This window comes from Pteropus vampyrus, unplaced genomic scaffold (assembly GCF_000151845.1).
Source record: "Pteropus vampyrus isolate Shadow unplaced genomic scaffold, Pvam_2.0 Scaffold423, whole genome shotgun sequence".
NCBI classification, from domain to species: Eukaryota; Metazoa; Chordata; class Mammalia; order Chiroptera; family Pteropodidae; genus Pteropus; species Pteropus vampyrus.
In genome coordinates, this window is record NW_011889204.1 from 678,872 (window position 1) to 693,773 (window position 14,902).

General features: G+C 47.8%; 1 protein-coding gene and 1 pseudogene across 1 annotated transcript in view; both read left to right on the top strand.

The window, feature by feature from the left end:
* ARMC9 (armadillo repeat containing 9) overlaps positions 1-14,902 on the top strand; it is a 103,892-nt gene that overhangs the window by 35,802 nt on the left and 53,188 nt on the right. Inside the window, exons 11-14 of the mRNA XM_023523855.1 lie at positions 2,694-2,728; positions 5,761-5,872; positions 8,725-8,817; positions 14,308-14,398. Coding sequence (XP_023379623.1) covers positions 2,694-2,728; positions 5,761-5,872; positions 8,725-8,817; positions 14,308-14,398 — 331 coding nt within the window. The remainder of the gene's footprint in view (positions 1-2,693; positions 2,729-5,760; positions 5,873-8,724; positions 8,818-14,307; positions 14,399-14,902) is intronic.
* Positions 7,502-7,620, top strand: LOC111732089 (annotated as a pseudogene).

Below are 14,902 nucleotides of genomic sequence, written 5' to 3' on the forward strand. Positions count from 1 at the left end.
GTCGATGTTTTAGGCCGGATAATTCTCTTTTGGCGGGGACTGGCCTGTGCACTGAAGCATGGTTAGCAGCATCCCAGGCCTCTGGCCATGAGAAGCCAGTAGCACCACCCCCAGATGCGACAACCAGAAATGTCTCCAGACGTTACAAATGTCCTCTGGGGGCAAAATGTCCCCAGGGGGGCGAAAACGGCTAGAAGGAAAGAAAAACATAGACACCATACAATGCGAAAATGCTACAAACAGAATGCTTGAACGGAATGCAGCAGAAGCTTGCCGGGGCGCGGAGAAGTTGGGCGGCGGGCAGTGTTGCGGGTGGTCTCCCCAGTTCTGCAGGAGGAAGAATCTGGGAGGCTGGAGGGAGGGCAAAGGTCCACCAGAGAGAGAGGAGCTGGGGGGCAGAGGCACAGCCGCCCCCGGGGAGCTGCAGGGTCTGAGGGACTGGAGCATTGGGGTGTGCAAGGAACAACTTCAGGAGTGGATGGGTGGGCTGGGGGGCGAGGGGAGTGGCCGGAGCAACCTTGGCTCTGATGAAGATCACCTTGGGCCGAGTGTGGAAGGAGGGTGGGGGAGGGACCTGAAGGAGAGGGTGGGCTTTAGAACCTGCCGGGTTTGAGTCTCTGCATAGGGCAGATTACTAAACCTCTGTTTCCTCATCCGAAAATGGACATAACAGGGGCTGCAATGAGTTACTACATCAGTACAGGTGCCAGGAACGGCACACCTGGTTCACAGTGAGCTCAGTAAATGTCAAAGGCACCATTACTAGTAGAAGTCATCAGAAGCGAGCTAGGCTCCCTGGCGTGGGGGCTGGGCGAAGGTGGCAGACCGGAGAGAGACCTAGGGATAGGATTAGCCGGACCTGGTACTTTGGGGGGTGTAGAGAATGGGGAGGCCGATGGTAATTAATCGAATCTTCGTAACAGTCCTGCGAGGTAGGTGCTATCATGGCCATGACTTTACAGACGAGGAAGCAGAGGCACGCAGTGTCACTCGATCGTTGGGTCTCCCCAGGGGGCCGCAAGCTCTCTGGGATGAGGACTTCAGCCCCGTTCATCCTCGGGTCACCGGCGGCGGGCGGGGACCTGGCAGACAGCGTGCGTGGTGAATGAAACCACAACCGCCTTCTCTCTCAAAGCCCTTTTTTTATTACTCGATTAGATAATCAAGTCTCATTAATGTTGAATTTATTGGCTGTCCTCATGAAAGGGTCAGTTATTATTGCTTTTCAGTTAATTTCGTCACAGGGCAAATAGAATGATACAGAGTTTAGCAAAAAAGCATCTGTTTGAAAAGATAGAAAACATTCTTTAACTGAAAAAGGGGATGTTGGTGAATTTTATCTGTGGAATTATGAATTAGCTAATCTCACTAATTTTTAAATATTTTCTTTTATGCATATTATGCTAATATCTTCATATGGCCATGTTCTTATTTGACTCACTGGATTCATTATCTTGGATTTTCGGTCTTCTTAATGGGTTAAGTGAGTAATTTAGTTGGCATTCTAAACTTGTTATTTAAACCAGTACCAGGAGTAGGTAATTCCTTTAATTTAAAAAAAAAAAAATTAAAGGTTAAAAATATAAAAACATACATGGTCATGAGTCATTTAAAGGCTGGATTTGATGTCTCCAAGGCGGGGGTCCCCATGGTCTATAAACTGCAGAGAGAGAGGGGCAGGGGCATCAGCCCAGGACGATCTATCAAGTCAAGGGTTCTAGGGTGCCCGCTTTGTGAAGTCAGCATTCATGCATCCATTCCTTCATTCAACAAACGGTGGTTGGAGTACCTCGTATGTCCAAGTGCTGGAGCAAGTGCTAGGGACACCAAGGTGTCTTATCTCTGGCCCTTATGGAACCCAGTGTCTGCCGAATGGGAAAGACACAGAAATAATTGCAAAATAATCACAGATCCGTGTGATAAGTGCAGATAGTGACCATTCCAGAGCTGCTTGACAGCAGGGAACGGAGTGTACCACCGCCTTCCCCTCTAGGGGATGGAGTGTACCACCGCCTGCCCCACTAGGGGACGGAGTGTACCACCGCCTGCCCCTCCAGGAGGCGCTCCACAGACAGAGGCTTGCTTTCTTCGCTACTTCTTTTTCCCCTGGAGTTCTTTATGACCTATTCCAAACATTATATCATTTTACCTGCAGGTAATTCAATATCATCTCTAACAGATAAGAGCTTTAAAAAACAAAAGGAAAACATAACCACAAGGCCTAATACTCCTCCCTTAGTATCATGTAGCACCTGTGCGGCCCACATTCATTTCTTTGTTTTCTCAAAATATCTTTGTACAGTTGATTTGAATCTCTCCAAACGAGTGCAACACATAGCGTTTGGTTGTTTCTATTTTAGTCCATGTTTAATACAGTATTGCCTGTAATAGCAACTTTAAGTGCCTCTGGGAGTTTGGAGGGGGAGAACTCACCGTTTTTTATAAAGTGTCCCTTGGAGTAGAGTAGCCACGAACCAGGAATGGGCGGCTTGGGACATGCATCAGTAGTGTATTGATTGACCTTGATTTGGGCTAATTTTTAAATCATATATGATTATGGTGGGAGAATAATGGTTGGTCACAAACTTTGCACATCTGTTGACTTTGTGCTGTTACAGTGATTTAGGATCAATGCACTGCTGTCGATGTTTAACACGGCCTGTTTTCTTCTGTTCTCTCCCCTCGCCCCCCAGGCTTCGACCATGTTAAGAGCCTCCTTGGCGCCCGTGTAAGTAATTGCTCTCAGGAGTCATTATTGTGGAAAACAACTATGGGTTAAACTAGAATTCAAAGTAACCTTAATAAACGTTCATCTTAATAGCCTAGCTTAGAGGAATGCCTTCGATTAGCTAGAGCTCCACGTGGACATTAAAGGAAAAATCAGTAATCATAAGTATTGTTGTTAAAGTAGAAGTATCTTTTAATGTTAATTCTATTTATTTTGGGGAGATAGCCTCAAATGGAAAACATTTTGAATAGATCCTATAATATTCTCTAGAAATCAATTTTATCTACTACGTAGGGCAGTCAACAGTGTTGCAATGTCTGAATGTAATGTTTCCTGCTGGCTCGCACCATGACTGGGCACAGGGTGGCTTTGTGTCTGCCTGAGTAGGTTGTCACAACAGAGGTGTCTGATGCGTACGGACTCCATCAGCCATGTGTGTTGCAACGGCGAGGAAGTTGGGAACCTTTGGCCTGGACATGGGGACTAGGTTGGGTTCTGGGGACTCTCTGAGCCAGGTTTGGGGGTGGGGCTGTGAGATTACTTGGACACCTGAGGTAGACGTGACTTTCCTCCTCCCTTGGTCCTGCCCTGCACTTTATTCTCTGGACGGTGGCCATGTAATGTAGCACATATGAGCACAAACCGCTGGGGTCAAAATCCAGCCTCTGCCACCAGCTCTGTGACTTTGGACTTTTATGTAACTTCTCTGAGCCTCACTTGTAGAATGAGAACAATGATAGTAACTGTATTATAGGACCGTTGTAAAGGTAAAAATGAGTTAATGTGTAAAAAGCACCTAGCACAGTGGTGGGAATTTGATAAACCGTCTGGGTGTTTGCTCATGTTCTTCTCAGTGACATAAGAGGCAAGGTCACCTGCAGAGGGGGAGTGAAGGGAGGTAGGGTTCAGAGGACGAAGGAGAAGGCATGACACCGTCTTCCTGGACAGCGGGGGGGTGGCCGGGCCACAGAAATGCAGGGCCGTCGAGCAGCTTAGGTGGCAGTAAATTTGGTTGGTAGTATTGCCATTATTGGCAAGTAAAAATGGCCCAAATATGACAGTATTTCTTCCCTACCCAGAAGTACCTGAGCTATAGAGCGTTATCAGACTTGGCCTTACAAGTGGAACTTTTTTTGACCTAGAACGAGAGCCAGTTTAAATTTTAAATTAAAAACAGTTTTTAAATTTTGAAATACTTCCAGAGCAGCAAAAATAGTCCAAAGAATTTCCCTATACACGTCACCCAGGTTCCCCAGTGTTAATAATTTACACGAGCCCAGGGCGGTTATCAAAATCAGAAACTTAACGCTGATACGGGGCCGTCTAATCTATGGACGTCATTCCCGTTTTTACCAGTTGTTCTAGTGTGTCCTTTGTCCAATCCAGAATTCCACCCAGGATGATGTGTCAGTTTAGTTATCATGTCTGTCTTTCCTTTCGTTTGAAATCGTTCTTCAGTCCTTGTCTTTCATGGTCTTGACACTTTTGAAGAACATGGGCCAATTATTTATCATTGGAATTTTAAGAAGTGTCTGTATTAGTGTTTAAACTCGCAGTAGTATCTGCCTCAGGAAGAAAGGTGTCGAAATGATCAGTGTGCCCATGTGTGTGGGTTTGCCATTTGATAGATAAATTAGAAGACGTTCCTCCCCAGGGGTGGTCACTGAGGTCTTGTTTGTTGTCCTCTTTTCTGGCCTTTTCTTCCATGCCTTGTAAGAGGATCTCATTTTGTCTTTTAAAAACTAACATTTAAAAAGATGGTATGTGATTTTTCCTATGTAATACATGCTCGTTATAGAGAATTTGAATGCTATAGAAACATACAAAGAAGGAAATTTAAAGTACCCAAATTCCTGCCCCCCAGGGGTGTCATCTCAGTTTCTACTTCACCTTTAAAATCAAATGGAGCCCTCCATCCTGAGTCTTTTCACCCATTCTTCAGGAATCCGCATTTATTATTGTGCAGGGAGTACTGATATTCTCTACACAATATTAGGAGGACCATTTTTTTGTTTTGTTTTTTAGTTTATTTTGAAACAATTGTAGATTCACAGGAAGTTGAATTCTCAGCCTACCCAGTGCTGACACGCTGCACACGTGGCCGTGGTACAGCAGAACGAGGGAAGCAGCATTAACACAGCACTGTTCACTGGACCACAGGCCTCATTCCATTTTCATCAGGCTCCATACACTCCAGTCTCCTAGTCAACAAAACAAAATGTGAAGATGCCCGTTTTAGTGACAAGGAATCTGAGGTGGTCCCTTGTGCTTCGGGCCGGCCAAAGGCAGGCGTCGGGTCGTTCTGCAGGGCGTGCGGTCTCGGCACAGAGATCTCTCCTAACTGAAGCCAGGCTTCCCCTGAGGTCTTCTGCTTGGAGTCCTCTCAAGGGGGGTTTAAAAATTGTCCCACCGACTTAACACCAGTCTCCCAGGTTATGTCCCCCACGCCTTCTGCCCGCCGTCTGCCTCTCGGAGGGTGGCCTGTGCCCCTACTGTTCACATCCGTTTCCTGACCCCCCGTCTGCCTTCGGAGCTGCCCAGTCCAGTCCCTCAGGCCTGCGAGAGACAGTGGCTTCAGGCTTCTGGGCGGAACTGTTGGGCCGGCTGGTGCTAATAGTCTCTGGGCTTCGCTCAGGATTCTAAACAGAATTTGGGCAGAAAGTGACGGTGCCTGCAAAGTGACTTCAGCCTTCGCGTGGAGCACTGGGCCGATGTGGGTGCAGTGGCTTCTAGGCCTGCGTGGGCAGGGCGTGCTCGCTTCGGGAGAGTGCTGTACCGAACCCTAGTTCACAGAACAGGAAAGGCAGAGCTGAGCGAGCAGAAGTGGGGTTGGGGGGTCGGGGGGGGTGCCGGGAGCCTAGCGTTCTCTGTGGGAGCCTGGCCTTAGCCCAAGGCGCACAGAGGCGGCGGCTGGGCCTCTGCCGGTTCATTCTGCCAGAGCAGCTCTAGGTCCGGGGCCACGATGCTCACGAGGTGTAATGACCTGGCTCTTCTGCCCTCTTCTTTCTCTGGGAACTCGTGTTGCTGAGTAGGAAATCGAAGGATGTCCCGTTACTGCCCTCCTTGGATTATGAGAAACTGAAGAAGGATCTGATTTGGGGGAGCGACCGCTTGAAAGCCTTCCTGTTGCAGGCTCTGCGCTGGGTGCGTACCTTTCCCTTGACGTTAAAAAAAAAGACCATGCTGGTTTCACTCGGCTGCCTACCTCGCTGGTATCCTTTATCCTGTCTGCTAAAAATCTTCCTTCCTACTCTACTGCTTGCTGACACCAGGAGCTAAAGTTAAAAACCTCAGAAGACGGATTTGTCCCTTTTAAAAAAAAAAAAAAACTCTGTTAATGTCACCTGTGCCATTGCCTTCGCATGGTAATGTCACACAAGCGGTTTCGAGGCCCTGGAGACTCCCCCTTCTGGCCCTTTCTGGGCACGAGCCACATCCACGGCAAGTGGAGTCGGGTGTTGGAGCCACCCCCACAGGACAGCTCCACGAAGCCCTCTGCATTCGGGTGTCAGCAGACGAGCCACGGCAGGGTGAAAACCTGTTCACAAGTCCGTAAGGAAAATAAAGCCTAGTCCAAACTGTTGCTTCCCTTCCCAGTCTTCAGATTAATCACGATTAAGTCAGTGACTCTCAAGACTTTTGGTCCCAGACCAAAAGTTACTGATGACCCCAAAAAGCTTTAGTTTATATGAGTTCAAACTACCAATATTTACTGTATTAAAAATTAAAACTGAGAAAATTTAAAAAATATATTTATTAATTCGTTAAGAATGAACAATGATAAACCCAGAATGTAACATAAACAACCCATTTTTAATAAAAAATGTAACTATTTTCCAAAGCAAAAAAAAAAAAATCAGAAGAGTGGTATTGTTTTGCATTTTTTCAAATTTCTTTCATGTCCAGCTTAATGGGGGACATCTGGAGTCCCGTATCTGCTCCTGCATTTGTCACAGTATTCGATTTGTCACAGTATCACACTTCACGTAGTCTCTGAGAGATTGACCATGAAAAAGACGAATCATAGCTTAGGAGGATTATGAAAATAACTGTGACCACGTAGACTCCCCGAAAGGACCTCGGAACCCCCTCGGCTCCCCCCAGACTGCACTCTGAGAGCTGCAGGTCTAAGCCAACGCTGGTTGGCTCTTTAACAGTCCATTCCAACTCACCCTGGAGTAGTGTCGAACTCCTCCACAGATCCCCAAATTTCAGGGTATGTTGGCATCTAAATGCCTTTGAGCACTTTCCCCGTCTCCAGGTAGAAAAAGGACACCTCGCTTGCCCTTCCGATGGTTAGCGGCGCTTCCTGGATCAGGTCCTGTGGCGTGAGTGCTCTGAGGATTTCGCAGCCAGGCTGTGGTCAGTGGTGAGGTCTGCTCTGGCTTCGCTGGCGTCAGTGGAGCAGAGCGGGTGGGGCGGCGTGAGTAACCTCCAGTGGCCGTCCCTGCCCTGAGTGTTCGCTTCTCTCTGCTTGAATTACCAGACTCATCTTCTTTGGCTCTTAATTCATCCACCCAGCACTTCCTGTCAGTCTATGCCGCCAAGTCTCTTGGTGAAACAGCGTATTCCTTGGCTGATAAATGACATTGTCACAGAATAATTAGGAAAAATAAACATGTCTCTTATTGATTTTCTCTGTGTCCATCCCGAGTGCCCCCACTCCAGCCCCTTCCCCCTCCCTACCTGACTTCACTTCAGTGAACTCAACAGGAGGGCGGCACCCCAAAGATGTGACACTCCTGGCACCACCCTCCTTTAACATAGTCCCCTCTCTACGGCCACGCCACCCTGAACAAGCCCGATCCCGTCTGATCTCGGAAGCTGAGCAGGGTTGGGCCTGGTTAGTATTTGGATGGGAGACCACCTAGGAAGACCAGGTGCCGTGGGCGTAAAAAATAAAAAATAAGGGATTGTAAGCTGACAAGGTCCTTGCAATCTGTGACGTCAACCAAGGGTTGCCTCGCCTAAAACAAAATCAAACAAACAAACAAAAAACATATATAGAGTCCCCTCTCTCCTCAGGGCCTCCCTCCTTGGCCCGGTGGGTCCCGTCTGTCAGTGACAGCGGCCTCTGGAGGCCTCCACCTCTCACGTCCGGGGGCTGCTGGCCTCCCTGTCCGCTTCCCACACTGTTCTCGACACGCGCAGCTTCTCCTTGGCCAGAGCAGGGCCTGCAGTGTCAGCGACCGTTATCGAGTAAGCTTTTCCTGGAAGGCAGAGACATGTACTCACGTTAGTGACATGGCTTTCTTATATCCTAGCTCACACCTGCACACACCCGCATGCGCAAGCACAAACCACTTCACGTGCTCCCCATGCACCATTTTTCTTCTAGACCTATGGGCATGAAGTAAATTCTTACACAACAGATTTAAGCCTTTTCAAAATCTACAAAATTCTACTCAGCCGCGCCCCCTCCACACACACACACACACACACACACACACACACACACACACACACAGTATTGCTGTGTCAGTCCCTATAGGGTGCAGTCTGGTTGTTGGCATGGTGTTCATTCAAAGCCCTCTACAAGCTACCTTGCGCCCTACCTGTCGAGCTCAGCACAAATGCATCCTGTATTTCTACAGCTCCCTGAGCTGGCCCACACTCCCCTCACCACGCTCACGTCCCCCCGAACTCTGGCTGACGGCCTGCTCATCCTTCAGGGGCCGACGCCGATCCCCTTCCTGGATCGGGCGTTGGTGAGCTCTCCCTTATCTGCACGCTTACAGTCCAGGCACCTTGCCACTTCGCTCCCTGGAAATTTCATGCATGTAAATTGACCCCTGCCTCCCCCACGTCACCCATGTGGAAGTGCACATCGTAATTTCTTATCAGTGGACTGGTTGGCTGCTTAACTAGCCCCCCGGGATGTTACTCATTTTGTTCGCTTGAACGTGCGGTCACCGGTACTGCTGTTTAAAACACGCCCGCTCTGCGAACGTTTTCGCCACATTCAGACTTACTGATTTTGCTTTTCTTCTCTCCAGCGCTTGACCACCTCCCATCCTGGCGAGCAGAGGGAGACCGTTCTGCAGGCCTACGTCAGCAACGACCTCTTGGACTGTCACAGCCACAGCCAGGTCGGGGAGAGACGGACCCCATTTCTAGGGACTGAGCTTAGCAGATGGGGCGGGAGGGGGCCTCTGTTTCTGCTTGTTTTCACTTTGGTGACCGTTTTTACGTCAGCCTTGAGCTTCTGTCAGCTACTGAGATCTGCTCTTCACCCTGGACATTGGCCCACTTTTCACTTCCAGTAGAGTCCTGAGTGAAGGAGAACTGCTTGATTCTGCTCCGAGCTCTTTTCTGCCTTTTTTTTGCTCAAATTCCCAAATCTTTCCCTCATCCCCCAGCTTACTGTGAGTCCTGAAAAATCAGCATGATTTACGATGGGCAAGATAGATAAACAGATTCTGTTTTTTTTCCCCATCTGGGCCTGCTGGATTTGTATACAGCTTTGGACCAGACAGGCCTGGTGGGGAAAGAGTGGGATTTGCAGGGAGATGAGCCGGTTTCAAACCTCTTTCCGAGGTAGCCAGCTGCCTTAAGCAAGTCACTCGGTCTCGGGGAGGTCCCCGTCTCAGGGGGAGCCAGCCCCTGCCTCAGGAGGGCGTCGTGATTGCGTGTGGGCACATGCGACGAGCACTTAACCCAGGGCCCAGCACGGGGCCCAGGACACGGCCGTTCACCCCGCTCCCCACCTTCCTTACCTGCTGTCGGCCCCAGGCTTTGCTGGGCAGGAGGCTCGAGATCTGGCATGTATAATGCAGACCCTGCGTCTCATTATTTCAGCTGAGTATTTACCCCAAATGTTCTAAATACTTCTCTCCCTGTTGTTGAGCTTCCCTGTGGGCACCGAGCGGGGCGTCAGTGCCTTTTGGGTCACGGATGGGACCACTCCCTGCCAGAGTGGATTCAGGTTAACCCGCTGTGCGCCCGGGCGGAAACAGTCCTGAGTGGCCGGTTTAGTCTCTGAACGTAGTCTTACTGCTCCCGTAAAAAAGTTGTGTTAATTTTGAAAAATAGTCTCTCAAATTCTTGACTTCTTTTCTTTTTTTTTTTCTGTTTGTATTTGTGATGGCATTGAAGCCAGCAGCTGGATAATATATTGCGTGACTTAGAAACTCACATTCAAAGAGTAAATTCAATACCGATTCTTTCTGAAATATTTATCTCATTGACTCTAAGATACACGCTCCCCATTTTAGCATCTCTGAAATCAGAATATGTCTTGCAGTCAGTGTTTATAATATAATTTAATTGGCACTGTTTTCTTCTTTCTTGGTTGTGTATAAAAAGTAATGTTCCTCTAATGAAAGGTAGCTTAGGTTTTGTGATATGTATTTGTCAAAATGCTCTAATCTCTATAACCATTGAAGAAGTCATTTCTTCCTCAAGTCATTATTTTTCAGTGCTGTGGTTTATTTTTTTAATAAGGAATGACCTTGAATTATCTTAAGAGAATCTGCAAAGCAGGCAGACTCCTTGTGTAACGTGGATGCTGTGTCACCATGACACCAAAATAAATTGGCCTTTCCAGTCAGGAAATTGAGCTCGTTGCTAAGTTCACCTAGCCGAGCGGTTCTCAGAGTTGCAGCTTTAGCGCCAGAGAGCTCACTAACACACGGACGCCTGCTCCCTGCATTTTTCATTCACTGGGTCTAGGGGCCTGAGAATTAGCATTGCCAACAAGTTTTCAGGGGACGCCGATACTGCTGGTCCCTGACTACTCTTTGAGAATCACTGTTTTAGAATCAAATCTAATCAAATTGCAGTGAATTGAGCGTTTTAGTGTTACTGATCATTTTTATGCCGGGCTGTTGGAGGTGCTGTGATAACAAATTTTCCACATTTGACAGTCTTGCCTATTTAGCATGATATATGCACTTATACGAAGGCACGGTTCCTTAACTCTAAGGAATTTCGCCTTATTATGCGGAATCACGTTTTTGGTTGTGAGAGGTATCCCTCGCACAGATGAGTGTAGAAATCATACATGACCGGTTGAAAGAGTAATAATAAAACAAATAGCAATTTGTCTAAACAGCTTGGACTAAGAAACAGAAACTTGCCAGTAACTCGGGGGCTTCTAGGTTGCACCCCCTTTCCTTCCGTCATCCTGACTATTTTTTATTTGCGGTAAAGTACACGTAAAATCAAATATACCGCCCCAGCCACGTTTAGGTGTACGGTCCAGGCGTGCTGGGCAGTCACATTGTCGGGCCACAGGTCCCCAGACTCCTGTTCATCTTGCACAACGGACACTGCAGTCACCACGCAGTGTCTTTCTTTCCGCCTCTCTGACTTCAGCTACCCTAGGTACCTCCCATAAGTGCAGTCGTGCAATATTTTGGTGACTGGGTTTATTTCTCTTAGCTTAACGTCCTTAAAGTTATCTGTGTCGTGGTACGTGTCAGAATGGTCTTCCTTTTTAAGGCTGGATAACATTCCGTTATCTGCGTCTCCCACAGCTTGTTATCCACTCGCCCGTCAATGAGCACTGCTTGCGTCCCTCTGCCTTTCGGTTGCCATGAATAACGCTGCATCGGACAGGGCCGTACACGTCCTGACTTTTCTCTGAGTCAGTGCCTTGCTTTTCTTTATAGTTTCCCCAGTTGTGCATGTGCCCTGAGTGATGCAGTGTTTACTGAGTAGCAAGCACAAACCTTGTTCTGCATGAAAAGGACACTGTCCCCATCCACGTCGATGAAGACACCTAGGAGATGACGTGAACAAAATCACTGGCTCCTCATTGGACATAGCTTCCCTGGGCTAGTGATCCCCTACAGGACATTGGTAGTCAAGGCCAGGAGAGGGTCCTCGGACAGACAGGGCATCTGGCAGGGCTGAAACGTCGGCCAGGTACCAGTTATTGGGCAGCAATATGTATGTAGGGTCGAGGGGAGTGGTGAGCTGCTCTGTAATTTTGGTTTTTAGGCTCATCTGGTATGAGAACTCATAGTTCTCAGGAGTCGAGCGCACGAGAACACTTCCATGGGGGGGAAGACTGCCCACAGCTGACCCGCACAGCAGGGCGTGGGGCGGGGAGCTGGAACCTCATCGGCACATGTCAAAGCTATGCAAGTACAGATAAAAGTGTGGGCTCCCCTCAGCCACGAATTTTGTACTCTGTTTAAATATGTTACACGGTTTACCTCTTTGGAACACTGGCAGTATTTACTGAAAGGGCCTACTCTGTGTCCTAGCAAAACCACCCCGAAGCATAACCCCAACAGACCTGTGCCCCTGTGCTCACTAAAGATGCGCAGGAATGTTCACAGCAGCACCGCTCACAGCAACCAAGACGCTGGCCGTAACCCAAATGTCCGTCAGCAATAGAATGGATAAATCACCTGTGTGTGATGTGTTTGTAAAATGGGATACATTGAATAATGAGAAAAAACACACAATACGCAACATGGGCGAATCTCACAAACGTAGTGTTAAATGAAAACACACTGCATGATTTCACTTATAAAAGAACTCAGAGACAGACAAAACTAACCTGTGGTGTTAGAAGCCAGGACAGATCTTGCCCAGGGTAAGGAAGGGGACCCTAAAAAGGCTGTGGGGCCCGGAATGTTGTTTCTTCATCTGGTTACTGGTCACCTGCATGTTCACTCTGTGAAAACTCATTGAGCTGTGCACTTACAATCGGTGCAGTTTTCTGTATGGATGCTGTATCCAATGAACATTTTACCTGAATAAAGACGACGCTGTGACATTAGGCATCTTGGGGACAACAGCCTTCAATTGATCACTGTCTTGAGTCCACGCAGTTCAGTCCGGGCTGGCGACCCTCTCCATCTGGTGCACAGCGGCCATGCAGACATCTCTCTTCACCAGACTTCTGCGGATTCCCTTTGCCCCGCTCCTGAATTGGCTGTTTGCAGGGTCCCCATGCCGTATTCTCTCAGTCGATGGAACACATCCTCTAGTTAATAGCTTGTAGGGAAAGGATGGGCGGGGAGTGTATTTTTCAAGACTGTGCATGTCTGAAAATTATTTTATTCTTTGTACAGAATTCTGGGTTGGACAGAATTTTCCTTCCGAATTTTGGGAATATTGCTCCGTTGTCTCTAGGTTTCAGTATTCCTGCTGGAAAGTTCAAAGCCATGCTAATCACTCTATGCAACCCGTTTTTCTCTCGAGAAGCGTGTCGGATCTTCTCTTTGTCACCCGTGTTAATAAATTCCCCACTGATGTCTTTCGTGAGGCATGTTTCGATTCACTGTTTCGAGCCCTTTCAGTCTGACGGCTTTGGTTCTGGGAACTTTTCTTGAGCAGTTTGTTGCCGATTTCCTCGCTCTGATCTCTCTTCCCGAGTGTTGGGCCTCTTGAACTGGCTCTCTGATTTTTCTTAGCTTTTATCTCATGTTTTCCATATTGTTCTTTTTGCTGTACTTTCTGGGAAGTTTTCTGAATCTTCATTTTTCAACCATTCTGTTGAATTTCCCATTTCTTTCTTTCTTTTTTCTTTTCTTTTTTTTTTTTTAGCATTCTGTCGTTTCATGGATACTATATAGCTTCTTACATCTCTGAGGATATCACTGACGAATTTTTGTTTATTTTTAGTTTTCTTATCCCTGCACAGTCTCATTTTCCTCCAAGTTTGCTCCAATCCCCGCCCCCTCCACCCCCACCACCACCCCACATATGGTTTGTTTTGGCCCTATTTCCCATGTCAGAAACTTCCCTTGGGTTTCTGGTAGACCTTGGCTATCTCCTGGGACTGCAAAGCTGCTGGAAGTTCTGAGGGTGCAGGCGGGGCCCGTAGCCGCAGGCCTCCACTGAGGGCGAGCCAGGTGGGCCACCTGTGAGGATCCGCTGATTGCAGTATCTGTAGCTCTTCCCCGTGGGCTGGTCATTTTCCTCCAAGAAGAGTCATCTGATCTCCTTCCTAAAGGGTAAGGGTCTGGCTGCCAGGGTTCTGGGAGGCAGGTAGGGGGACGGGACTGGGTGGCTCTGCTCAGCGCTCCTGCTGCACGCAGGCACTTCCCCCTACTTTGGCGTAGAGGCCCCGCCCACCTGTGCCTGCTGTCCCGTTCTTGAAGTTTCTGCTCAGGTGATGTAAATCCGGTCACTGCTCATTGTCACATGACATTCTTGGGTCCGCTACGTCTGTTGCCATCTGCATTCCCACTTCCAAACCTGTGTTCTTACAGTTTCTCGGGCTGGTCTCGCTGACCCTGAGAATGTGTGTCATCCTTAAAAATCCATGTGCTGTAGCTCTACCCTGGTTTGCAGGGAGCAAAATCAGATGCGTGTGTTGGATCTGTCGTTCTAACCTGCCAAACATCAGCAACAGCCATGGCAAACGCTATGCCGCTTTCGTGTCAGTCACTGTTCTGATGCTTTGTAGGAATCGTTTCATTTACAAGTTTGAATAACTGGTGCTTACTGAAGCTCTGAAAAACAATCATTTGGAAACCAAGATTTCCAGATGAACCGACCGGTGTTGGTCGGTTCCTTTCACCTCTGATGAATTCGCGCAGAGGAGGGGAAGGAGGCGCGTCGGAGCACGCCCATTCTCTAACTGCCTTGCTTTCCTCTTGGGCCGTCTTTCTCCACAGAGGAGCGTGCTCCAGCTGCTGCACTCCAGGAGCGAGGTGGTGCGGCAGTACATGGCCAGGCTCGTCAACGCGTTCGCGTCCCTGGCGGGAGGTAAGGCTCAGGCTTGTCCTGGGAGGGAAGAGCTAGGTCCTCCTGATGCGTTTTTTTTTTTTTCCTTCGAAAATGGGTGTTCTTCCTCGAGTGTCTTAGAGATGCTATATTTCCTCAATTAATTCCTGTTTGAAAGGTATCTGAGGGTTTGTTTTTGTGTGTGTGTGAAAATCGGATGTTGTCTTATTGGTATAGTTTATGCCAGAGCAAATTTGTGTGCTTTTGCAGTCTCTTTTGTAAGCCTTCTGATTTTATTTTGTAAGGTTTCTGGTTTTGTAACAGTGCTTTTTAAATTGCTTTTAAGTATATAACAGGTAATGCATTTTTTCTCATTTTCTACTTAAGGCAAAATGAAGTTGGTGAAATAATTAAAGATGATCCCAATAAACACTGCACCATTTTATTCAAAAGACTGTAATCTCTTAAATCAAGAGGATCTGAAAATTCCAAAGTTAATATACCACCATTACTGAGTTCAAAACGATTTTACAAAGCGCCATTATC